The following is a 23,817-nucleotide window of genomic DNA, read 5'->3' as shown; positions in this document are numbered from 1 at the left end:
AAACGTTGTGGTCTAAAATAAGAAAAAAACGTTATAGCGATTTATACCTCATCTCAAATGCAGCAACCAAATACGAAGTCTCACTCTCGAGTCTGCAACACCACCACCACGAAATGGGGGCTCTCACTCTCAGGCTCCCCCCCCTCACTTCTCTCTCCTCCGCCGCCGCGGCGCTTCCACGCTATCACTTCTGCCGCCAGCTCCGTTCCGTCTCCGCCGCAAAATTCTCCGTACAAAGCAGCACCGTCGAGAAGGAGATCGCCGCAACTCCTCCTGAAATCGAACCTGCCTCGCAGAAGCCGAGGCTGCAGCCGGAGAAGGATCGAGTTATCACTCCTCGATCGCAGGACTTCAACGCCTGGTACTTGGACATAATCGCCAACGCTGAGTTAGCTGATTATGGCCCCGTTCGCGGAACCATGGTTATTCGTCCCTACGGCTACGCAATTTGGGAAGCAATTCAGGTCTGCTACGTTGCTTCCGGTTCTATTTAGTTAGGTTTCGAAGCTGCGTGCTAATTGGCTTCTTAATTGGTGCAGGATTATTTGAATGTGAAGTTTAAGGAGACTGGTCATAGTAATATGTATTTCCCTCAGGTGAGTTTAGTAGTATTGAATATTCATTTGATTAGTTATATCAAATTCTTGGTTATAGCGGCTGCAATGGTGGTGTGTTGGAATGAGGGTGATTCACTTTCCTGAATGAATGAACTTGTTAGTTTTCCTAATCACTGGAAGTTTTTTAAATGTGTGTTTGGAAGCATTAATAAATTGTGGCCAAGAGTTAAGTACGTCGTGTGTCAAACGACTCAAACCAGTGGGCAGGCAGTAGATTCTGCCATGTCGAATCAATTATTTGTTTCGGTTTAATCTTGGTAGTTTCATGTGACTAAAGGGTAAAGTGTTTCAGATATTGCCAGAGATTGGAGTTGTATCTTTAGTTTAGCTAAAGGTGTCATCGCTTTGAGGGGATTACTCATCCCCTTGTATCAATTCATCCCCTTCCTAATAAAACTTGTTTCTTTCTTTTAGGAAAAAGAAAATAGTAAGTAGATCTCTAAGCTAATCATTCTTGAGACTTACTGTAATTGTGATGATTGTCCCTTTGTTGGTTGACTAACTAATTAGGAGTTAGATGCATGTTTTTGTCCTGGCATGGTAATCAGACTAAACTTACAACTTCTAAATTCATTATGATTGCAGTTTATCCCATACTCATTCATTGAGAAAGAAGCTAGCCATGTTGAAGGCTTTAGTCCAGAATTAGCTCTCGTCACAGTTGGAGGAGGAAAGGAGCTTGAAGAAAAGCTCGTGGTAGATATTAGTGGTTATGATATTTTAGTGTTCTTATTTCCCTTCTTCTTGCGGATTCATCAATTTTCTCAAAATTGATCTATATACTGATTTATTTAAGGATATTGGCGAGTGTACATTTTGATAATTGTACTTCTTGAGGTTCTGGCAGGTTCGACCCACAAGTGAAACAATTGTCAACCACATGTTCACTCAGTGGATTCATAGTTACCGCGATCTTCCACTAATGATCAACCAGGTTTTTGTGCATCTGTTTCCTTTACAGTCAGGAGGAGCATAGCGGTCTCTTATTTAACTGTTCGATTTGTTTTAGTGGGCAAATGTGACAAGATGGGAAATGCGCACTAAACCATTTGTGAGAACTCTGGAATTTCTCTGGCAGGAAGGTCACACAGCTCATGCCAGTCCCGAGGAGGCAGAAGCGGAGGTTAATCCCTCTTTGTTAAATATAACTGGTATACTGGATAGATGGTTTTATATATTCAGGCTTGCAGCTAATGAACTCCATGCTGTAGAACTGCAGGCAATGCAGATGATTGATGTGTACACAAAATTTGCCTATGAGCAAGCTGCAATACCTGTTGTTGTGGGTCGTAAATCAAAGGTGGAGACCTTTGCCGGTGCCTCAAAGACCTATACCATTGAAGCGATGATGGGTGACCGAAAAGCTTTGCAAGCTGGAACTAGCCACAACCTTGGGCAGAATTTTTCACGTGCATTTGGGACACAGGTTGTTAGCTGCTTATTAAAGACTTCCTGGAGCATCTCCTTTCAATGTTCACTTAATGTCGTTATTTTGCTCGAGAGGCACATCTGTGTTGGTTAAAGGGCCTTTCCTATAGTACTTCACGGAGAACATTATTGTTCAGCATGTTTTATACTTGTTCTTGACATTCCAACCTGCAACAATTACTTTGTACATAATTTTATGCTTCTTTTCAAATTGTAAATTTTTGGCAAAATCATTGTGCATGAGGACTGCAGCTGATACGGTTTGTCATCAAATTAAAAAAAAAGCAATTTCTTAACAATAGGCTTCTTGTATAACATGTGAAAGTATTTGCTTCCACGCATATGCAATATGCTGGAAATTCTACTGTCTGATAAAATGGGTGCATTCTCAGTTCATGGATGAAAATGGTGAAAGGCGGCATGTGTGGCAAACTTCATGGGCAATTAGCACCCGGTTTATTGGCGGTATTATCATGACACATGGCGATGACGCAGGATTGATGCTTCCCCCAAACCTAGCCCCAATACAGGTTTTTCTTATTTAGCTTGCCTCACTATTCTCATTGTTATAATTTACTCCCTGATATGTATGCCTCATAACTCTTTGGGTGCTTGAGTTCATTATGAAATATAGATTAAATATGAACCAATCGCCGTACATGGATAAATTCATTCTTCCCTTGCATCTAGGTAACTCTGTAACTGGTGTACTATCTTTTATCTGAAGATTACTTTATCAACTATTTTCTTCTGGGATTCTTGACTACTGTAAGATACATAAGGCCGGTGCTTTTAATTTTCACATGCTTATATTTTGGAGCGAATTATATTTTCCCCAGTGGATGCTTTCAGGTTGTAGTAGTTCCGATATGGAAGAAGGCTGACGAAAAGGCTGGAGTTTTGGGTGCTGCCTCATCTGTGAAGGAAACTCTTCAAGCTGCAGGAATCAAGGTTAAACTTGACGATGCTGATCAGAGAACACCAGGTTGGAAGTTCAACTTCTGGGAAATGAAGGTAAATTCTTGTCACCACTTTGTATCATGACTATGTCATTCAAAATAAGGCATCATTTGGCAAATCGCTTTAGGATTTTCTTATGTCTATTTTAAGTTACATTCGATGTTTGAAAATGACTATAAGAGTTTTACCTGTTCCATTTTTTAAAATTTTGCAGATTTTGGGGTTTTATTTTAGATGAAACTGGAGCATTTTAGTGTTCTTCACAATACATTTTTATATGTAAAGATGGGGTTTATTATAATATATCTTACTTTGATCTAGGGTGTACCATTGAGGATCGAAATTGGGCCTCGAGATGTTTCAAATGGGAGTGTGGTTGTTTGTAGAAGAGATATTCCCGGGAAACAAGGGAAAGTTTTTGGTATATCAATGGAATCGTCTACCTTGGTGGCTTATGTGAAAGGCAAGCTGGATGAGGTTCAGTCATCTCTTCTCGAAAGTGCAAAATCATTCCGAGATAGGTATGTTCTGTCACAAAGCTAGTAGATATGACATAAAATTGTGCATGTGCGTGCTTGAGTTCTCACATACTAAAAGTTAAACGTGTATTCGAAATGTGATGGTGCTGCAATTTTTATGTCCTTCCCAATTGTTCAATTTTCAAGTGATATCGAGTAGCTTGACTGAGGAAAAATAGCATGGATTTTCTATTTGATCCCTGCCTTTCAGTTTTATGGTGCTCGACAGATTCTGACACTAGACGTTTTTATGTAGCAACATCGTTGATGTGAGCTCCTACTGTGAGCTTAAAGAGGCAATTGCTCAAGGCAAATGGGCAAGAGGTCCTTGGTCAGCCAGGTACTTGTCATTCTCGTACAACTACCTAACCGATTCTCAAATGTGAAGATTGCTTTTCTTTTGTCTAAAGGCAAGCTACATTATTGATATATGCAGTGACAGTGAGGAGCTGAAGGTGAAAGAAGAAACAGGGGCAACCATTCGATGTTTTCCCTTTGAACAGCCGGAAGGGGCAAAGAAATGCTTGATGACGGGAAATCCAGCAGAAGAAGTTGCAATTTTCGCTAAATCTTACTAATAATCTCAGAGTTAAAATCGCCCGTTCTGATCTTATGCTTCGTAAGCGCTTTACTTGTTCTCAATAATGTTACTTTTGTGGATTTTTCTTCATCAATTATACAAGTTTCTTCTCTCATTACATTTACATTACCTATAGGGGAAATCTTTTTTTAAGCTTCAGATCATCATCTTGTTTGAGTAGCTGATATGCTCAAGAATCTCCAGCATTGCCATCTTCAAATTGGAATCTTATATTTTCAATATAGTTTTAGATTATACAGCTAGATTATGTCTTTGTTGTCAACTAAGTGAAGCTGCAGATATTAAATTTGCTGATTTACTCTATTTTGTTGATTTTGGAGAAATATGGTGCTGATGCAATTATAGGCTCCCCTTTTGTGTGTCATTTTTTAGAAAAAAAAATTATAAAAAATTCGATTACAGCAAAGGTTGTTTCCATGTGGCAGCTCCTCATCGGACGAGGCTGGGCTGCCCAACCGTCTGCGGGCCTTGAAGACGGGTCAGATCATGGCCCGGATCTTTGAACTGCAACACCGAGCCTCGGCCCCAGCCTTCGTCCCAAATCCGAACCCCCTGCGCTGAGAGTGCCCTTATGGATTATATAAGCTTAAAATAAACATATTGAGATAGTTAAAAAGGTTAGAAGCAATAACAATATAACATCATACGGTGAAAGTATTTTTCAGCTGAGTTTAAGAATTTGATCTAATACTTTTCTCTAATAATAATAATAAACCAAATGCTGAAATGAATCAAATTCAATTCAATTAAGGGAGTACAATTGATATTTAATTCTTTGAAGATAATGTGACACATCCTTAAAGTTTCAATTTAGTACAATAGGTATTTAAATCTTTGAAGATAATGTGACACATCCTTAAATAATTTGGTATTTAAGTCAAATGGTGGAGTTAAAGTCAATTTTGCATTCAAGATTAACTAGACTCAAAATTGAATTGATATGGAATCATCCAAGATTAATTTTATCAGAGAAGAAAATTAAAACTCATAAGCCAGAAGGTAATCTAATCAAACATTATTTATCCCACCGAATACTATTCATATAACTCAATCTTATTTTGATCCATCAAACCAGGCACTACTAAAGAATCTGTCACATTCATGATCCACATCATTTTGTATGATAAACTTTAACAATTTGTTGTGTAATTATTTTATTTATTTATTTGTGCAGCAGAAATGGTAGAGATAAATATGAAGATGTAGATGTTTAGGGCAAGGCATGGGCAGTATGGTCTTTTCACATGTCGATGAGGGCAAATTCGTCCGAAAACGGAAAAACCATCAAACAAATACGTGGTGAAATCACTCGTCTCCTGCAAAAGCCCCCATCCATTTTTCTCAGCTCGAGAAATTCATAACAAATCCTTCCCACAATCAACAGAATCTAATTATATGTATATATATTTATATGAATTAAAATTCATCGAATTCGAAATTCTCATCGTACAAATCACCGCGTGGAATTTCTCAGCTCTGTGATCCTCCGCCTCTAATCCTCTGTTCATTGATCCAATCGCATTTCTGCGGTTTGTACATGCGTCGCGATATTCGGCTGAGATCGATGCGAAGTGGAGCTGAGGAGGTTTGAATGAATCCGAGGACCGAACTGATTTTTATTGCGAGGATTTCGTGGCGAGATTTTTGCGAGAGTTAGAGCATCGGATGAGAATGGATGATAATCTGGAGCTGAAATTCTGTTCGGGAGATATTTGATTTGATTTCATTTGCAGGTAATAGGAATCGATTCGTGTTTGTTTGAATTTTCTATGATTTGATGTTAGTTAGTTTGTTGATTGTCTCTGTTACCATCATCATCATAGGAAATGTTTAAGACTTCGCGCTGATTTTATTATGCAGATCTGTAGTTTCAGAAGAAATTTTAGGGTTTCTTGTGTCTGTTATCTACCAAACATGCGTATCCTCTAAAAAAACCCTAGTTTCAGCTGCTCTAAGATTACCTTTCAACTCTGATCACGGTTTAAGCTTCAAACTTATGTACTACTAGTAAAGAGCGTCTGATTGTAGAATTCAGCTCAATCTGATTTGCAATACATTTGGTTTAGTGTTGATTTGATCGAATTCGTTATTCAGCATAGCTCTAATTCGGAATTCATCAATTTGATTTGATTTTTGCTCAATAATTCGTGTATTAGATTTGTATGATAGTTAGTCTTATGTTAGATTTCTGAAAGTCTCAAATTTATATGAAGACAGGTTGAAATATTCCTTCTTGCTTGAACTGCAAAGGTTTCTGGCGAATTTATTTGCATGTAAATGCATAAGAATATGGAAACTAACACATGCACTGTTAATCACTTGGATGCGGATGCACATCTTCCACCTCGGAAGCGGCTTCTCGCTGGATTGAAGAGACAGAACTCAGATGCTAATTCCCCCACACAATCAACTCCTAGTCCTAGTAGCGCTGGGAGCGAGCATGATGCCCGTCTCAATAGCGCGTTGAGGTACCAGTTGAGTAATCCAAGTCTCTCAAACGAGCAGATTGTCGAAGACTCTAGAATCGCTGCTATGAAGGCTGCAAAGCTTGCAGAGGCTGCAAGAGCCAATGCTGAAGAGAAGGCTGCAAAAGCAGCAAAGGCAGTGGCTGCAGCCAAAACTGCCTTAGATCTTGTTGCCATTCTTTCGGAAGAGACGGGTAACAAAGAAAAGTTACTAAAAAAGAACAAGATGAAGAAGCATGTCACCGTTGAAGCATTGTACAGCAAGAAGAAAAACAGCGCAAGAACAGACGAAGAATTGGCTCACAATCTGCATCGCGCCATCAACAGCTCCCCAAGAATCTTGAAGAGCCCGCCAAGTGCTGATGCGAAGAGTCACAAGCATAAACGGCCGAGGGGATGTACAGTTGGCGAAGGGGACAACGGTAATGGTGTAGTAGAAGTAGACATGATCATGGTAGACTTGAACACTTCCAAGGATGACAGCAATGGAGACGGCTCTCGCCTCAGCAAACCCGAAAGGCTGAAGCTGGACGATGGTGAAGTCTTGGATAGCATTAGTCGAAAGAGGGGAAGAATCAAGCAGAAGAAACTGCCCTTGAGCATTTGTAGCATCAAGGACCAAACTAGTCCGAAAGAGGAGGGGAAACCTCAAGCCTTGTTTTCGAGTAACAGTTTGATGCCGCCTCCGGTGGAGAGGGCGCCATCGATGTGGAAGTGCCAGTCGTTCAAAGCGCCGGCTTGTGTTAAACAGAACAAAGTTATGCAGTCATAGTGTTGATAGGAGTTGTGGCCAAAGGTAGGTATGTCTTTTTGGTAAAAAGCATAAGGCCCTATTTTTTTTTTTCCTTGTGAACTTTTTGTGTTTTATTCTCCCATGTTTGTGAGTAGGGTGTCATGATTTTGAATTTGAGATGTATATTGGACTCGGTTGCTTGGATATGTTTGTTGCTGATTTATACAAAACCTGTTGTAATCAACATAGAAATTTTGTTATTTTTTTTTATCTTCTTGTAAGCTTTCAATGTTTTGGCCTCAATCTATGATATGTTCTTTTGTAAAAGTACTTGTATACGAATAAGTATTTGTACGATTCATTACGTTATAAGTTTTAAATTTTAAAATTTTCAGTTTGACACTTTGGCCAGTCTTTTTATAAGTTTTAACTTGACAGTTGCTTAGTTCCAATTTGTCCCACTCTAGTTTTATTATATTTGAGAATTGGTTCTCATATTTTATTAACTTATTTCACTGTAAAATAAAAATAAATACTATAGAAATGAGACTCACATTTTGTTAAACCTTTTTGATTATGTAGCTAAATCCACTCTTAAGACTTGTGAATAATATATTGGGTTTGGTTGAGATTTTCATTTAGGCCCATGGGCTTATGCTGGTTAGAGAAATTTATGTCTTGGGCTTTAAATAAATGAGTGCGTTGAAATTTTAATGGACTAATATCTGATCGTAATAAAATTAGTTGATCCATGGTCGAATAAAAGTTTTTGGCCGGGCCAGCCTATGTCAATATTAGTTAGGCCCATAATGGCAACCACAATCATTTTTGAAAAAAAAATATTCGAATACATGATTTTAGTTTTAATCTTAAGTTAATTATTTCATTAGGTCATATCATTTCAAAATCGATAAATATGATCCTATTTTTAATTTGATATAGTTAATAAATTTATTTTGGATTACTCCCAAAAAGGGTTCTTACTGATCGTAGAAAAACACTACTCTATATAGAATTGTTTTAAGCTTTAAGTATGCACTTTCCACTCAATAATTGTGCAATTAGTTACATTACACGTCAGCATTGGCAATAAGATTTCTTGATAAAATATTCTTTCACATCTTGACGTGGCAACATGAAAACGTGTCCTTCGTCCATAGCAAATCAACTGAATAATTGAACAATAAAAAAGAGGCAAATACGAAGTGTGGGGGACAAGAGTGTAGTGGATTATCCACTTTTATTGGATTTTGATTAATAAGTTGAACAAAACATATTGTTAGTGAAAGGTCTACGTTACGCGTGTTCAATTGTGAATAAATCAAATTAAATTGTTAGGTACCACTATTATACATTACTCAATCAACAAAAAGGTAGAAAATTCACAGCATTTTATTTGGAAGACCAATTGCTTATTTTAAATGATAGGATATGGTCACAATCACAAACTTTAATTGCGTCCAATTAAATTTGTTTGGCAGCTATATATATATTAAGTTGGGATAAGCCTAATTAGACCAATAGCATATAATTATAAATTAATACGGATTGGATAGGACGAAAGACCCGTTATAATTTATATAGTACTATGATGATCTAAGAATTATAAAAGTTAAGTTTCGATCTTGAATTTAAATTTCTATTTCAGATATATAGTAAAAGATCTATGATTTTTTTTATCTTCTTAACTCTAGATGATGTAAATGGTTCACTTTGAATAATTATAATATTAAATTAGTTATGGATTGATATATCCATGATCTTCATTACACATACGAACTTGTATGCTAATATTGAATAGCTATCTATCATCCAAATAAGTAAAAGTCCCTGCGTAATTTAACTTCTCAAATTGTGTAAAAACGGTATAAATTGGAGAAGTAGAAGATGGTATCTAAATTCGAACACATTGACACCATCTTTCGCAGGTGGTAATTTTTTTTCCTCATGTCAATGGAGTTGACTCGTTAGTTTAAGGCCCAATTTTTGTTGCGTGGTAGTATTTGCGTCGTGAAAAAACATATAGAAGCATATTTTAAAAATGAATGAAAAAATATTTCATTAAATAAATCTAAAAGGACGATATTGACACTTTTATGTCGTCAAATGCTTATTTATTTTAGTGAATTTTAAAATACAAATGTACTACTTATAGCCTTGATAAGTTGATAATATAAATTCCATCAAATCTCATTCTTTTATTTATGCTCTCTATGAGTTTAGCATGAACTTTAAATTCAATTATTCAAGCCATATCAAACCACTCAAAGGAATTGGGTTTGAACACCTAAGTTATAACCTACATTTATTAAATAAAAAAAAGGGAACCAAAATAAAAGGTTCTTTTCGAAAACAAAAAGGACATTGGATGAGTTAATGAAGTTCACAAGAATATAAAAATAAAAAATCAAGTGGCAAATGCTGACAATCCAATATCAAAATTTTGGAGCAATTGTTAGAAAACACAAGGCCAAAAATGCCAGCCAACATAAGTCTCTAGAAACAACTACATTTTCCTCCAAATTTTGTATATCAACTAAATTTCGCCCTCATAATTTTGTTTACTACCTAAGTGCAATGTCACAACCTTTGCTACTTGAATTTATTCAGTTTTCATATCATAACCTATTCAAGAACTGCTATATTAATTTAAAAAGTAGTACTCACTATAAAACTGTAATTACCTCGTTAAGATGATTTTGGTTCGTTTTGGGCGATTTTTGCTAGTTTTTTATTGCCAATTACGATCAGGGACCAATGTGAAATAACTAATTGAGTCATTACTATTTGGAGTACTAAACATTTTCTCAGATTCAAATTAAGTATTCACATATTTAAAATATAATAATTATGTAATTGAAATATTATTAAACTACTACAATACCTTAACTAAAAATTATATTTATATAAAAAAATTAACATTTTCTTCCCTTCTATTCCTTATTTCAACATTTATTTACTTATTCTTCCGAACCCATCTTTGACATGGCCATTTCTTACTATTTGATCAATATCAAGGACAACTTAAGAAGGATTTCAAACAATTTCAACAATATTGACAGTAAAAAAGGGGGGTAAATGGTACTATCGACCAAGGCATATGCCGGCCCCCTCGGCTTGTGTGTGCAACCGATATGTCAATTCTAATTCAGTTTCAAAACCGAAACCGAAACCGAAACCGTTCATCTAATTCCGATTTCAAACCAACCATCCCTGGTTACAATCTTAGTATTAAGTTAAAATCATTCATTTCATCTGTGCATCAAGAAGATATGCCACTTTTTTTCTACAAGGAAACCAAAAAAACTATCATCTAGATTTCTTGGACAATTTAATTCTTTTATCAATTTCTTCCTCCAACTCAGGTAGCCCTCCTACTTCTTCAAGTTCCTACATAAACAAGCGATCACAATAAGATAACTGAATCCCAGCAAAATTTATATATTCAACAAAATGAATAAACACACCACTAAAAGCAACATTTTAAAAAATAAAAACATGAGTCTTTCTACTTTATTCTCTTTTCACTTAACACACAAAACTACACTACATCAAATCACGTGTCGAAAAAGAAATGCTATGCTTTGAATGAGTAATTAATCTAGTTGACAAACCTTGGGTCCGAGGAACAGCCCGTATGGAACACCGTCGAACTTGTCAGTGTGATGAATCTGAATTCCAAGACACCAATATCAAACAAGATCTCAATTTTAATTACCTAAATTACAACACTAATTGTATATGATCAACTCATACCTGGTGAGCCGCGGCCACTTTTCTGAAATAGGGCACCTCCGCGATGGGTCCCACCGGGAATCTCCGGTGCACGAGGCCATCGTGGACGAACATGTAGGCCATGCCAAAGACAGTGATTCCTAGGCCCTGACGCATCGATCCGCACAAATATTAGTCACAAGAGTGCATTTAGTACCATGGAATTCAGGACGTGGATTGAAATTCAATCCACGTCCCGCGCACACAACACACATTGCACACACAAAATACACATTCATTCACAGAGACGACTCAAAATAAGTCAGTTGATCAAAAATCAAGGACACTCACAGCGCCGAAGCAGAGGCCGGGAACGAGGCCGGTGTGGAAGAAACCGTAGGAGAGGAGGGCGATGGCCGGAACCGCGTTAATTATCGCAAAAACGTCGTTGAGCTCGAAAGGCCCCTCTCTCGGTCTATGATGCGACTGCAATCAAATCAAATCAAATCAAATCAATTCAAATCAATTATCATCATACATTTCAATTTTCATTGTTGTTGATTCAATTCAGTTAAAGCACACGAACCTCGTGCATATGCCACAACGAAGCATGCCACAGAGCTTTATGCGCCCATCTAGCCCAGAACTCCATCCCCACCTAGCAAATTTCAATTCAATTTCAACTCAATTTCAACTCAATTTCAACTCAATTTCAGCTCAATTCAACAATATCACGAAATTCAACTAGAAATCAATGTCGATTCGATTGATTTACAAAGATAAAAGCAGCTTACAGCGGCGCCAACGGAGAGAGCAAATGTACCAAACATTTCCGTATACGGTATCTCCCCACCCTGCGGCGTTGATCGATTCCAGACATTAAACCAACAAATTGAAGAAAATTTGGGGGAAATTGAAGATACGAAGAGCAAAATACCTCCATGTGCCAAGCGAATCTGTAATAGACAGCCATAACCGCCATGGAAGTGATCCCGAAGCTCGACATTACTGCCGCGACCAGATACGTAAACCGCTCCGATTTCTTCCTGGCCATCTTCTCCGCCACCTTCTCCGCCACGCTCTCCGCCAGCGAAATCGCCCTGCCAACTCCGCCGCTGGCTTCTTCAGCTTCCGGCTCGTTGATTGGCCTCATTTTCTCATCCTCCAGCACGAAACAAACCGTCAGATTCGGCCTCCTCGTACTCCTCTCTAACCTCGAAATCCAGTGGAGAGAGGCGATAGGCGCGGGCTTCGGGCCGAGAAACGGGCCGTGGCGGAGTGTGGCGACGGAAATCCGGGCCGCCATTGGAGGTGGTTGAAGGGGGATTTGGAGTGGCGGTGATTGGTGAGGTTTCAAGAGAGAGAGGGAGAGAGTTTGAGTGGGCAGAGGAGAGAGGAAGACCACATCTTAGCTTCTTCCATGGCTGGTTCTCTCTTTAAATACACTAACATTTCAGTTCAGTGCTCCAATTTCTTTTCTAGTGCTCTTCTTCTCCGAAATTACCAAACTGCCACTCGAGTTAATTACTCCATCGTACTCTCTTTATCTATGAAAATATAATCTAATTTTGTCATAGGGATGTCCAAAAAAACATGTATAGTACTTAGTTTAATTTCTAAAATATAGAAAGCTTTCTGTCATTAGGGGGCAAAATCGTGCGTGTTGTGTCGTTAACGACACGATAACAACAAACACGAACACAACTCGTTAAGAAAACTCTAAACACGAACACGACCCGCTACCCTCAGACACGAACACGACATGAACTCATTAACGACACGAACCACTTCGGGTCAACACGACACGATAACAACACATATATGACACGACACAATAACGACACTAAATTAGTATTATTTTTTAACATGTAACACAAACACGACACTATACTAATACTAAGTGCTCCATTAGACTAAACCTAATTTAAATTTTAAAATAAATAAAATAATAATAATATTATAATATTATTTCTTAACGTGTAACACGAACACAACACCAACCCAATAAGCTTTGACACATACCCATTAATTTCGTGCGGGTTCTGTCTTGTTATCGTGCCGTGCCAAAAATTGTCAACCCCAGCCATACTTTATTCACTTTTTCTCTATATCTCTTATATTTTTTCCATTTTTCTCTTTATCTAGTAGTAATTTATCTATTTTTTCTCTTTCCCTATTTGACTTTATCAATTTCTTATTAAAACTCGTACCGTCAACAGTTTTTTTTGTGGATGGAGGAGGAATAAAAATGGGATATTGACGTCTAATATCATGAAATATTTCAAAATTTGTTTTTTCCAAAACTTTAAACTTGGCATATAATATCACGAATTTAAATAGTTGTTGAATTTTTTTCCACAACGAGATATGATTACCATTGAAGTTATGGTTATCTATCTAATTTTAAAATAGTTGGATTTTATTGTCGGTGGAAAAATTCAATAATTATTTAAGTTTGTTATATTATAGGTCAAGTTTAAAGTTCGTAGGAATTTTTTTATATATAAATTTCATAATATTATGTGTCAATATCCGCATAGAATATAGATAATAGTTGTACCGAGATCTAATCTTAACCCTTTAAATTTAGCAAGCGAGATACATACATTGCATCGGGCCATCACCTGGTTTGGTTCGACTCATCTTGTCTGTGATTGAGAAAAAAAGTAGTTTTGCGAGCATATTATGCGCGCTCTTAGGAAAGACTTTTTTTTATTAGCTATACTTTGTTTTTTTCTAGATAATTTTTTAAAACAATAGTAACTCTTTCATAAATAAATATCTACTCACAAAACATTTAAGTCTTTCTTGGGGATGATCAAATAATTGCAAGGGATAATTCACGCAGTGGATATTTCACACAATTTATTACTACTAGTAGTAGTGTAGAAGTACTAATTTTGAATTCGCTCATTGACTTCAAACTCAAATATCTGTCAAAATAAACTCGCTTAACTAGTATAGGAGCCCATTTTATTTATTTTTATTATTATTACTACTTATTTTTAGGATTTATTGTTTTTGCGTGACGTTATATAGGTGGTTTTTGACTTTTTTTTAATTGATTACTACCACTTGTAGGTCGGCTCCATAAATTTGATTTGAAAATTTGGTGAAATAATATGTTTTTTATATGATGATGATAAGATGTTGGCTTGCATATAGTATGATATAATCAATTCATTCCATTAATAGACGACTATATGGGAATTTGCTAATTCTTTTTTTAAGATTCATTGTTTCTAAATGTTTTACAGGTGGATTTGGCTCTTTCTAATCTATTGCTATTACTTGTAATAGGTGTTGGCAATTGAAACTAAAAATATAACATATAACTGTCCCACATCGGTGTCAAGAGAAAACTGAAACTAGTATATAAGTCTCATGGGCCCCTCCTCCTATAACCAATTGGTTTTAGGATGGAACTCATGGATTTCTATCATGGTATCAGAGTGGGTCGCCGACTGTGGGTCAAATTTAACTGACCTAGCAGTATATCTGGGCCGAAACCGAAAAAATGACTGACCCCAGTATATCTGGACTTCAAAATTTGGGTCAAGTGGTCCAACCGATCGAAAAAAAATTGGGCCGATTGTTCAATCGATTAGAAAAAAGTCCAACCCCTCCAAGGTTCACCTTGAAGGGTTTGAGGGAGGTGTTGGCAATTGAAACTAAAAATATAACATATAACTGTCTCACATTGGTGTCAAGAGAAAACTGAAACTAGTATATAAGTCTCATGGGTCCCTCCTCCTAAAACCAAGAGAAAACTAAAACTAGTATATAAGTCTCATGGGCCCCTCCTCCTATAACCAATTGGTTTTTAGGATGGAACCCATGAATTTCTATCGGTAGGTTGGTTTCATACGTATGATTTGGTGACCAAGTTTGTATTTTTTCAATTTATTTTACGCATAAACAGGGGCGGTGCATGCGAGACACGTAATAGTCTTAAACTCCTACCAAACTATATTTGTTTATTAGTATTTATTTTCGTGAAATTGTTGGAGATTTTTCTTAAACTTGGCACATATAAAATTCAATTATCGTAATAAAGTTTGTATCCTTTTCAATTAAGTATCTAAGATGAAGTGTGCATCATTTTTTAATTTATTTTACGTGTAAATATGGGTGGCGTAATAAGCTTAAATACCAAATTATATTATATTATATTAATTTTGGAAAAAACCGTTGGAGATTTTTCTTAAACTTCTATTAAGATGACAAATATAAAGTCCATCTATCTAAGATTTGAGAATTATAAAAGGCTGAAAATTAGAGAGAAATAATAACTACTTGCTTATATAAAGAAGAAAAAACATTAAAATGAGAAAGGAAAAAAGTCAAATATTCTACATAAATATGATTTTAAGTTAAAGTAATGCATTGGATCAGTTTTGAAATATAATTAAATACTAGTATTAGTTTGATTTTCTACTTAGGACTCAGCATCCGGTCACTCCTATGAAACTTGCACCTTTTATCCCACGAGAATATACCCTTTAGTTAGATACATATTTTAATATAAAATTAATAAAGTAAGAAAAAAATATTAAAAAATAATTAAAATATTATTAATGAAAAATAAGTCATACTTAGTAGAGAGGAAAAAATTTCTAAAATTAAAAAATGCATATTGTTGTGAAATGGATGAGTGAGTATGTACTCGGTAATTTTAATTCATCTGTCTCTTAATAGATGTTACACTTTCCTTTTTAGTTTGTCATAAAAAGATGTCACATATCCATTTTTGGATAAAATTCTCTCACATTAATAAAAAAATTATATTTTTTCTTTCCATTTAACATATAAAATAAAACCTCCTAAAATCTCGTGTCATTCCACAAGCGTGACATCTTTTGTGGGACGGAGGGAGTACTATTTATATGCGTATTTTCTTTAAGAAAATCATACACTATTTAAAAGGGTAGTTTTGGAAATAAAATGGTGGTCGGTTCTTTTACATGAAGTGAGGGTGATGGGTCATAATTTGAACATCAGTACGATGACACGTGTCAGCATGGCAGAGAAGGCACATATGAACTTGAGGTGGAAGTTTAGTCGTGGGATTGCGTAGGAAGATGAGGTGATATAGCTCGTGTTTTTCCTTTTTTTTCTAACTTTTTTTTAAAAACATTTATGTGAAAATTCAAATTTTGTGTTTATGTTTAGAATGATTTAAGAGTCCTATTAAGCTGGAAGCCTGGAACAAATTCAATCGAGTCAAGTATGTTTCATTTGCAATCAATCTTGGTACACTCCAATAATAAAATTAAGAGTTACTAGTACTATAAAATATTTCCTTTGTTTTAGTAAAATAAAGTAATCCTTGTATCCCACTTATTATATTCAAGTTTTCTTTTTAATTTATCCTACCATAAATGTTCATTTTTTATATTTATAAATAAATATCTCTTTTTCTTTTCTCTTTTTTCATTAAAATATTGAACTATCTTTTTTTCTGTACTTAGTCTACCAAACAACCTCTTAAAATATCGTTTCACTCTAGAATGTGGATATCTTAAATAGGACGAAAAATTACTACTATACTAGTATATCAAAATGTAGTTTACATCCAAGTTATTTGAGTTATTTTTATATTTGAATTATATTATTTTACGACAAACTTCTATTTTCTTGATTTTCTTGTTTCCTTTTTTTTCAAATCATTAAACACAATATTCTAAATCTTGTGCCTACAAACTTCTCAAATTATTTGGGATTGGAAAATATAAAATATAGTACACCTACTTTATTAATTTGAATATTAATTATCGATATTATAACAATATCTTTTAGCAATATATATCTCTACTTTTTATTTCTCCTAATTTAATTTCTCTTTATTTAAATCATAAAACAACAATGCTAAAAAAACTAATATTTATGCACTAAAACAATACACAGAATATAGATATAGATTACATACATCTAGTAGTATTAATACAATTGAAACGGACCAGTTGTCAGATTATCGTAATGAATTTAGATTTTACATTAGACTAACCAATTATATTTATTTGAAATAAGAAAAAGAGATAAATACGAATAAATGAGACGAAGAAACAAATCAACGTTTATGATATCCGAAAAGAGAGAAACATTGGATATATTCTCATGCAATATAGAAGCAATCGTTTGACATAATTCCTGCTCACAAAATACTCTATCAAAAAACTATGAATTAGAGAACAGGCAAAGGAATTTAGCTTGAAGGTGCTCCACCAAAGCCACCAGCACCACGGCCAAAACCCGGTCGCCCGCCACCGTTCCCACCCTGCGTACCAACACATACCATACGAAAATCAAAATTATGGAACAATTTCAAATCAACAAACAACACCAAAGCACACCTCAAATTCATTTGGCCCAAGTTCCTAATATCCAAAAACCAAATGCTTTTATCTTAAGATATCAACATAATAAGGAAAATGAACATAAAAAACTGAAAGACAGCGGAAAACAGAGACAGAGACATGAGGACAGAGAAAGATTGATCATTAAGTATAAAGAAGACTACATAATTTCAATGAATCATAATTTCTCAGAGACTGACACTAACAAAAGAATAGCACTACTAGTAACATTAGCAAAAAAATGGTAGCAAACACTAGACATGACCTATTAGAAGATGCACACCTTGAATAGTACTAGGATTAAAACTACACTCCAGTTAATAGACTGATCTGCCATAAGCTAACCAAATTACTTAAAATTGTTCATGTACTGCATTAAGACGCATAATTTAGCAAAATACTTCTATAACAAAACTTACCCTGAATGAAGGTTGGAAGTCAGCAGGAGCTCCACCTTTCTCCACACCGAATTCTCCAGCTGGCCCTCTTGGTCCACCACGGTATCCATCACGGTCACCGAAACGGGGCCTGTCACCCTCAAATCTTGGTGGTCCACTATATCATTAGATCAAAAATATGTTATAAACGATACAAGATCACATTTTGAGAGTCAAATATAAAAAAGCAACTAAATTGCCTACAAATCCTTCACTTTCCTAACAGAAGACATATTGTAGTTGTTATCTCTCAAACTTACCAATGCAGTGACAATAAATTTCACACCATGAGAAGGTGACATGACCAGTAACTACATTAAACAAAAGGCTCACTATATGGCAATTAACGTATCTACCAGACAAAAGGCGTGTGGAAAAAAACACAAACTACGAAAGCACATGAAACCAACAAGCCAAATAGATTTGACACAAGTCCTTATGCCATGTGAGAGCTAGTGATTATTACCGAGGGCGATCGCCAGGGGGGCCACCCATGGGTCTGCCGAGGGGCTTGGCAGACTTCTTGAGTGTGGCCGGGACAATCTCCGACGGAAGGTTGAGGTAAGTACGGAGGAATTCAATTCCATCATTGGTCAGATACCAGTAGTAGTGCATCCAAGCAAAGGTCTCACGCACATACTCCTTCGACTTAAAGCTCTGCATAAGCTTAATCACCTGCAGATTTGGGACGTCTATGTCGGGGTGCTTCGCTAGGTTGTAGTCCTTCTTCGCATAGCACACACCCTCTATAAACATAATTCATAGATTGACAAAAAAATAACTTAAAAACAAAGTAATTTAAACATAATAGATTAATGATTATCATAGCCGATTATCTCTTTGCCGCGATTTACAAATAAAACAAGTAAAAACAAAGCTCACAAATGCTGAACCAATTTGAATAAACTAAAACGAACCTTGGAAGAGGTATTTGGAGATCTCTCTCCTGTTCTTCTCCGAGATGATCTGCAGCAATTAATTCATTGATTAGCAAAGCAATGAACCGTAAATAGATTAAATTAAGCACTGGAACGTTAGACTACCATGGCTGCTTCGCGATTTTGCAGATGGATAGAGCGATGAAGCAGCAGCTGATTGTTTAAAACCCTAGGTTTGAGGTCAAGATTTAATGTGTGTTATATGTGGACTTGGGCTATATATAGGCCCGTTTAATATTTGCTTTTAATAAACTGAGAAGCCCAAATATATTGCTATGGATAACAATTCTTGTATTTCCTTTTTTCTAAACTGATAACATTAATTACAGTCGTTAACTCGTTATATAAAAATTATTCTAACGAATATTTGTTTATTTGAGTAAATAGATCCAAAATTGAAGTCGGATAAAGACATGTTAGTGATATTAGCTCGTGTTTTTCCTTTTTTTCTAACAACAAATTCAATCGAGTCAAATGATGTTTCATTTTGGTACACGCCAATAATCAAATTAAGAGTTAATAGTACTCTCTTCGTCCTACTCAAGATATCCACATTCTCGAGTGTCACGGGAGTTTAGGAGGAATTGGTTAAGTTAAGTAATTAGAGAGAAAAATGTAGTTAGATATTTTAATGAGAAGATTTGATAGAATGATTTATTTCTAAATATAGAAAATAGACATCTTGAATTCGACAAGCTTAAAAATGTGGATATCTTAAGTGAGACAGTGGGAATATACAATATTTCCTTTGTTTGTATTCCTTCCATCTCATATTCACATTTTTTTAATTTGTCTCGCAAAAGATGTTCACTTTTTATATTTAGAAATAAATATCTCTCTCTCTCATTCCTCTTTCTTCATTAGAATATTGAAGTACCTTTTTTCTCTACTTACTCTGCCTAATAACTCCTCCTAAAATTTCGTGTCACTTAAGATTGTGGACATCTTGAATAGAACGTAGAAAGTACTATACTATACTAGTAATGTAAAAATGTAGCTCAGTCCAAGTTATTTGAGTTGAATTTTTATTTTAATTATTTGAAGTTATTTGAATTGTGTTAATTTATGACGAACTTTTATTTTCTTAATTTTCCTGTTCTCTTTTATTTTTTTTCGCTTAATCATTAAACATAATATTCTACAAGTCTTGTGCCTAAAAACTACTCAAATAATTTGGGATGGAAAAATATAAAATATAGTACACCTATCTATTATCGTGATTAATGTCAGTTCACATATATATACCAAACCCGAACCCGCTCACGCTCTCTATTTCAAACCCCTCCTTCACCATCTAACCATAGATTCGTGTATTAATTAATTTGAATATTAATTATCAATATTATAACAAAATCTTTTAGCAAATACTCAGTTCGTCCCACCTCAAATGACACATTTTCTTTTGGAACATCCCAATAAAAGCGACATTTTCTTAAATAAAACTCTTCTACTTTTTATTTCTCCTACTTTATTTTCTCTTTATTTAAATCATAAAACAACATAAAACAACAGTACCAAAAAACAAATATTTTTGAACTAAAAGAATACACAAAATATGGATATAGATCACATACATCTAATATTATTATTACAATAGAAACGGCCCAGTTGTCAGAATACCGTAATGAATTTGGATAGCTTGTCACTTGGGCCCTATAGAATATATTGAATAATCATAACAGTAAAAATAAAGGGTTAAATTGGCAAATATATTTTGTTAACTGCATTTACATTTAGATTTAGATTTGAGTGAAGATAAACCACCAAAATTATATTAATAATTTGATGTATTAATTATATAGTATTAAAATAATAAATATAGTAAGTGGAGAAGTTAAAAATACTTATTAGCCTTTAATCTCATTTTTTATTTTTATATTTGAATTTCCTATCCATTATTTTTTAAATTTGAATTAAAGTATGCACTAATTACATTTATGGTTCCAAAATAGTAAAAAAATTATACACAAATTATAAATATATGACCATAATATTATGCACTTTCCATATACTATATATGCATCCATATAATTTAATTAAATGCATAAATAAACCTATTTTTTTCAAATAAACTAGTTTTTGGTCATAGATTTGTTGTTTAGATTTTACATTAGACTAACCAATTATATTTATTTGAAATAAGAAAAAAAAGATAAATGCGAATAAATGAGACGAAGAAACAAATCAAAAATAAAAAAACCAACATTTATGATATCCGAAAAGAGAGAAACATTGGATATATTCTCATGCAATATAGAAGCAATCGTTTGACATAATTCCAGCTCACAAAATACTCTATCAAAAAACTACTATGAATTAGAGAACAGACAAAGGAATTTAGCTTGAAGGTGCTCCACCAAAGCCACCAGCACCACGGCCAAAACCCGGTCGCCCGCCACCGTTCCCACCCTGCGTACCAACACATACCATACGAAAATCAAAATTATGGAACAATTTCAAATCAACAAACAACACCAAAGCACACCTCAAATTCATTTGGCCCAAATTCCTAATATCCAAAAACCAAATGCTTTTATCTTAACATATCAACACAATAAGGAAAATGAACATAAAAAACTCAAAGACAGCGGAAAACAGAGACAGAGATATGAGGACAGAGAAAGATTGATCATTAAGTATACAGAAGAAGACTACATAGAATGTAGAATAAATATTTTCAATTGTATTTTTTTCAATGAATCATAATTTCTTAGAGACTGACACTAACAAAAGAATAGCACTACTAGTAACATTAGCAAAAAATGGCAGCAAACACTAGACATGACCTAGTAGACGGTGCACACCTTAAATAATAGTACTAGGATTAAAACTACACTCCAGTTAATAGACTGATCTGCCATAAGCTAACCAAATTACTTAAAATTGTTCATGTACTGCATTAAGACGCATAATTTAGCAAAATACTTATATAACAAAACTTACCCTGAATGAAGGTTGGAAGTCAGCAGGAGCTCCACCTTTCTCCCCACCGAATTCTCCAGCTGACCCTCTTGGTCCACCACGGTATCCATCACGGTCACCGAAACGGGGCCTGTCGCCTTCAAATCTTGGTGGTCCACTATATCATTAGATCAAAAATATGTTATTAACAATATAAGATCACATTTTGAGAGTCATATGAAACACACACTCGTATAAAAAAGCAACTTAATTGCCTATAAATCCTTCACTTTCCTAACACAAGACATTATCTCTCAAACTTACTATTGCAGTGACAATAAATTTGAAGGTGACATGACCAGTAATTACATCAAACAAAAGGCTCACTATATGGCAATTAAAGTATCTACCAGACAAAAGGTGTGTGGAAACAAAACCCAACTACGAAAGCACAAAAAAAACAATATTAATTGCCAAGCACATAAAACCAACAAGTCCTTATGCCATTGTGAGAGCTAGTGGTTATTACCGAGGGCGGTCGCCAGGGGGGCCACCCATGGGTCTGCCGAGGGGCTTGGCAGACTTCTTGAGTGTGGCTGGGACAATCTCTGATGGAAGGTTGAGGTATGTTCGGAGGAATTCAATTCCATCATTGGTCAGATACCAGTAGTAGTGCATCCAAGCAAAGGTCTCGCGCACATACTCCTTCGACTTAAAGCTCTGCATAAGCTTAATAACCTGCAGATTTGGGACATCGATGTCGGGGTGCTTCGCTAGGTTGTAGTCCTTCTTCGCATAGCACACACCCTCTATAAACATAATTCAGTTAGTTCATCTTCGCATAGCACACACCCTCTAAAAACATAATTCAGTTCATTCATCTTCGCATAGCACACTCCCTTTATAAACATAATAATTCAGTTTATTCATTGCAGCTTGAGAAATAACTTAAAAACAAAGTTCCTCTATAACATAGAGTTAATTCATAGATTAACAAAAAAAATAACTTAAAAACAAAGTTATTTAAACATAATAGATTAATGAATATCATAGCCGATTATCTCTTTGCCGCGATTTAAAAATAAAACAAGTAAAAACAAAGCTCACAGAATGCTGAACCGATTTGAATAAACTAAAACAAACCTTGGAAGAGGTATTTGGAGATCTCTCTCCTGTTCTTCTCCGAGATGATCTGCAGCAATTAATTCATTGATTAGCAAAACAATGAAGCGTTAATAGATCAAATTAAGCACTGAAACGTGAGACTACCATGGCTCCTTTGCGATTTTGCAGATGGAATATGGATAGAGCAATGAAGAATTCAAAACCCTAGGTTTGAGGTCAAGATTTTATACGTGTCGTTTGTAGACTTGGGCTAAGTTAGGCCCGTTTAATATTTGCTTTTAATAAACTGAGAAGCCCAAATATATTTCTATGGATAACAATTATTGTATTAAGCCTATGTTATTTTGGCCCAAATACTACTCAAGTAAACTTGAGCAATTATGTAAGTGAGATATTGTCGTAGAAAAATCTTTTTTTCAGTGATTTTAGTTCATCTTAATTCTTAACGATGCCGACTAAATTAATTATTGATACAATTGAAAACATGGTGTAAGATTCTGATTACTAAATTATTGATTTTCAAAAAATTAATCCCGCTATTATTTGAAATAAATGATAACACTTGCTGCAACATCATTTATCCTCTATTATTCTGTAATTGAGTGAGGGGTATTACAAATTTCCACTAGTTGCAGTTACAGATGATTCACATATATTGCACATTATGTTGAGTGGCTTCTTCGTCGACCTTTCACCGCTACCGTCTATCCCATGCGACAATTCCACCATCACATCTACCACAAATGTTTGGTCAAGCAACGCCAAGATGATGCATCGATGCTTTGCAAGCCCTTCAACCTCCCTAAACGATCACATGCCATTAATCACCACAAGCGAAGGTCATACTCTTGCGTGTTGAACCAATTATGCTTTTTGGGTAGCATCCTTTCGCCAAATACTATGATTGACCAAAATCGCCGCGGTTGCGAATCATCAGACAATTTTACTTTGTTCGCCGAATGTCTTGTGTATATAAGAAATTTTTATTGTCCAATCACCAGACTCTCGACAAATGACGGGTAGT

At 35.2% G+C, this 23,817-nt stretch overlaps 5 protein-coding genes across 8 annotated transcripts; 2 read left to right on the top strand and 3 right to left on the bottom strand.

The window, feature by feature from the left end:
* Positions 1 to 73: 73 nt before the first annotated feature.
* On the top strand, positions 74 to 4,812 carry LOC121802017 (proline--tRNA ligase, chloroplastic/mitochondrial-like). 3 transcript variants are annotated; one of them, XM_042201543.1, is made up of 12 exons: positions 74 to 464; positions 540 to 596; positions 1,203 to 1,313; positions 1,465 to 1,551; positions 1,627 to 1,768; positions 1,829 to 2,043; positions 2,438 to 2,575; positions 2,898 to 3,059; positions 3,327 to 3,526; positions 3,780 to 3,863; positions 3,960 to 4,142; positions 4,550 to 4,812. In XM_042201543.1, exons 1-11 carry the CDS (start codon positions 114 to 116, stop codon positions 4,099 to 4,101), a joined length of 1,689 nt encoding a protein of 562 aa, XP_042057477.1. In that variant the 5' UTR covers positions 74 to 113; the 3' UTR covers positions 4,102 to 4,142; positions 4,550 to 4,812. The 3 variants fall into 3 exon arrangements, with proteins under 3 accessions (XP_042057477.1, XP_042057478.1, XP_042057476.1); XM_042201544.1 differs by lacking the exon at positions 4,550 to 4,812 and adding an exon at positions 4,240 to 4,463 and having other exon boundaries at positions 1,627 to 1,740; positions 1,837 to 2,043; XM_042201542.1 differs by lacking the exon at positions 4,550 to 4,812 and adding an exon at positions 4,240 to 4,463.
* A 619-nt stretch (positions 4,813 to 5,431) lies between these two features.
* LOC121802018 lies at positions 5,432 to 7,582 on the top strand. 2 transcript variants are annotated; one of them, XM_042201545.1, is made up of 2 exons: positions 5,432 to 5,857; positions 6,342 to 7,582. In XM_042201545.1, the coding sequence occupies exon 2, from the start codon at positions 6,402 to 6,404 to the stop codon at positions 7,359 to 7,361; it is 960 nt and encodes a 319-aa protein (XP_042057479.1). In that variant the 5' UTR covers positions 5,432 to 5,857; positions 6,342 to 6,401; the 3' UTR covers positions 7,362 to 7,582. The 2 variants fall into 2 exon arrangements, with proteins under 2 accessions (XP_042057479.1, XP_042057480.1); XM_042201546.1 differs by having other exon boundaries at positions 6,338 to 7,582.
* A 2,875-nt stretch (positions 7,583 to 10,457) lies between these two features.
* Positions 10,458 to 12,463, bottom strand: LOC121805598 (beta-carotene hydroxylase 2, chloroplastic-like). The gene is made up of 7 exons (XM_042205515.1): positions 11,974 to 12,463; positions 11,831 to 11,890; positions 11,623 to 11,694; positions 11,388 to 11,522; positions 11,079 to 11,204; positions 10,937 to 10,993; positions 10,458 to 10,712 (listed from the first exon to the last, which is right to left on the bottom strand). The coding sequence occupies exons 1-7, from the start codon at positions 12,340 to 12,342 to the stop codon at positions 10,632 to 10,634; spliced, it is 900 nt and encodes a 299-aa protein (XP_042061449.1). The 5' UTR covers positions 12,343 to 12,463; the 3' UTR covers positions 10,458 to 10,631.
* Positions 12,464 to 17,089: 4,626 nt separating this feature from the next.
* Positions 17,090 to 18,942, bottom strand: LOC121806010 (40S ribosomal protein S10-1-like). The gene is made up of 5 exons (XM_042206074.1): positions 18,873 to 18,942; positions 18,747 to 18,795; positions 18,296 to 18,575; positions 17,812 to 17,947; positions 17,090 to 17,313 (listed from the first exon to the last, which is right to left on the bottom strand). Exons 1-5 carry the CDS (start codon positions 18,873 to 18,875, stop codon positions 17,242 to 17,244), a joined length of 540 nt encoding a protein of 179 aa, XP_042062008.1. The 5' UTR covers positions 18,876 to 18,942; the 3' UTR covers positions 17,090 to 17,241.
* Positions 18,943 to 20,958: 2,016 nt separating this feature from the next.
* Positions 20,959 to 23,014, bottom strand: LOC121801840 (40S ribosomal protein S10-1-like). The gene is made up of 5 exons (XM_042201272.1): positions 22,938 to 23,014; positions 22,812 to 22,860; positions 22,198 to 22,477; positions 21,711 to 21,846; positions 20,959 to 21,176 (listed from the first exon to the last, which is right to left on the bottom strand). The coding sequence occupies exons 1-5, from the start codon at positions 22,938 to 22,940 to the stop codon at positions 21,105 to 21,107; spliced, it is 540 nt and encodes a 179-aa protein (XP_042057206.1). The 5' UTR covers positions 22,941 to 23,014; the 3' UTR covers positions 20,959 to 21,104.
* Between the last annotated feature and the right edge of the window lie 803 nt (positions 23,015 to 23,817).

This window comes from Salvia splendens, chromosome 5 (genome assembly GCF_004379255.2).
Source record: "Salvia splendens isolate huo1 chromosome 5, SspV2, whole genome shotgun sequence".
In the NCBI taxonomy this organism is placed as follows: domain Eukaryota; kingdom Viridiplantae; phylum Streptophyta; class Magnoliopsida; order Lamiales; family Lamiaceae; genus Salvia; species Salvia splendens.
The sequence above is the reverse complement of the archived record's forward strand: the minus strand, read 5'-3'. Positions and strand labels throughout refer to the sequence as shown.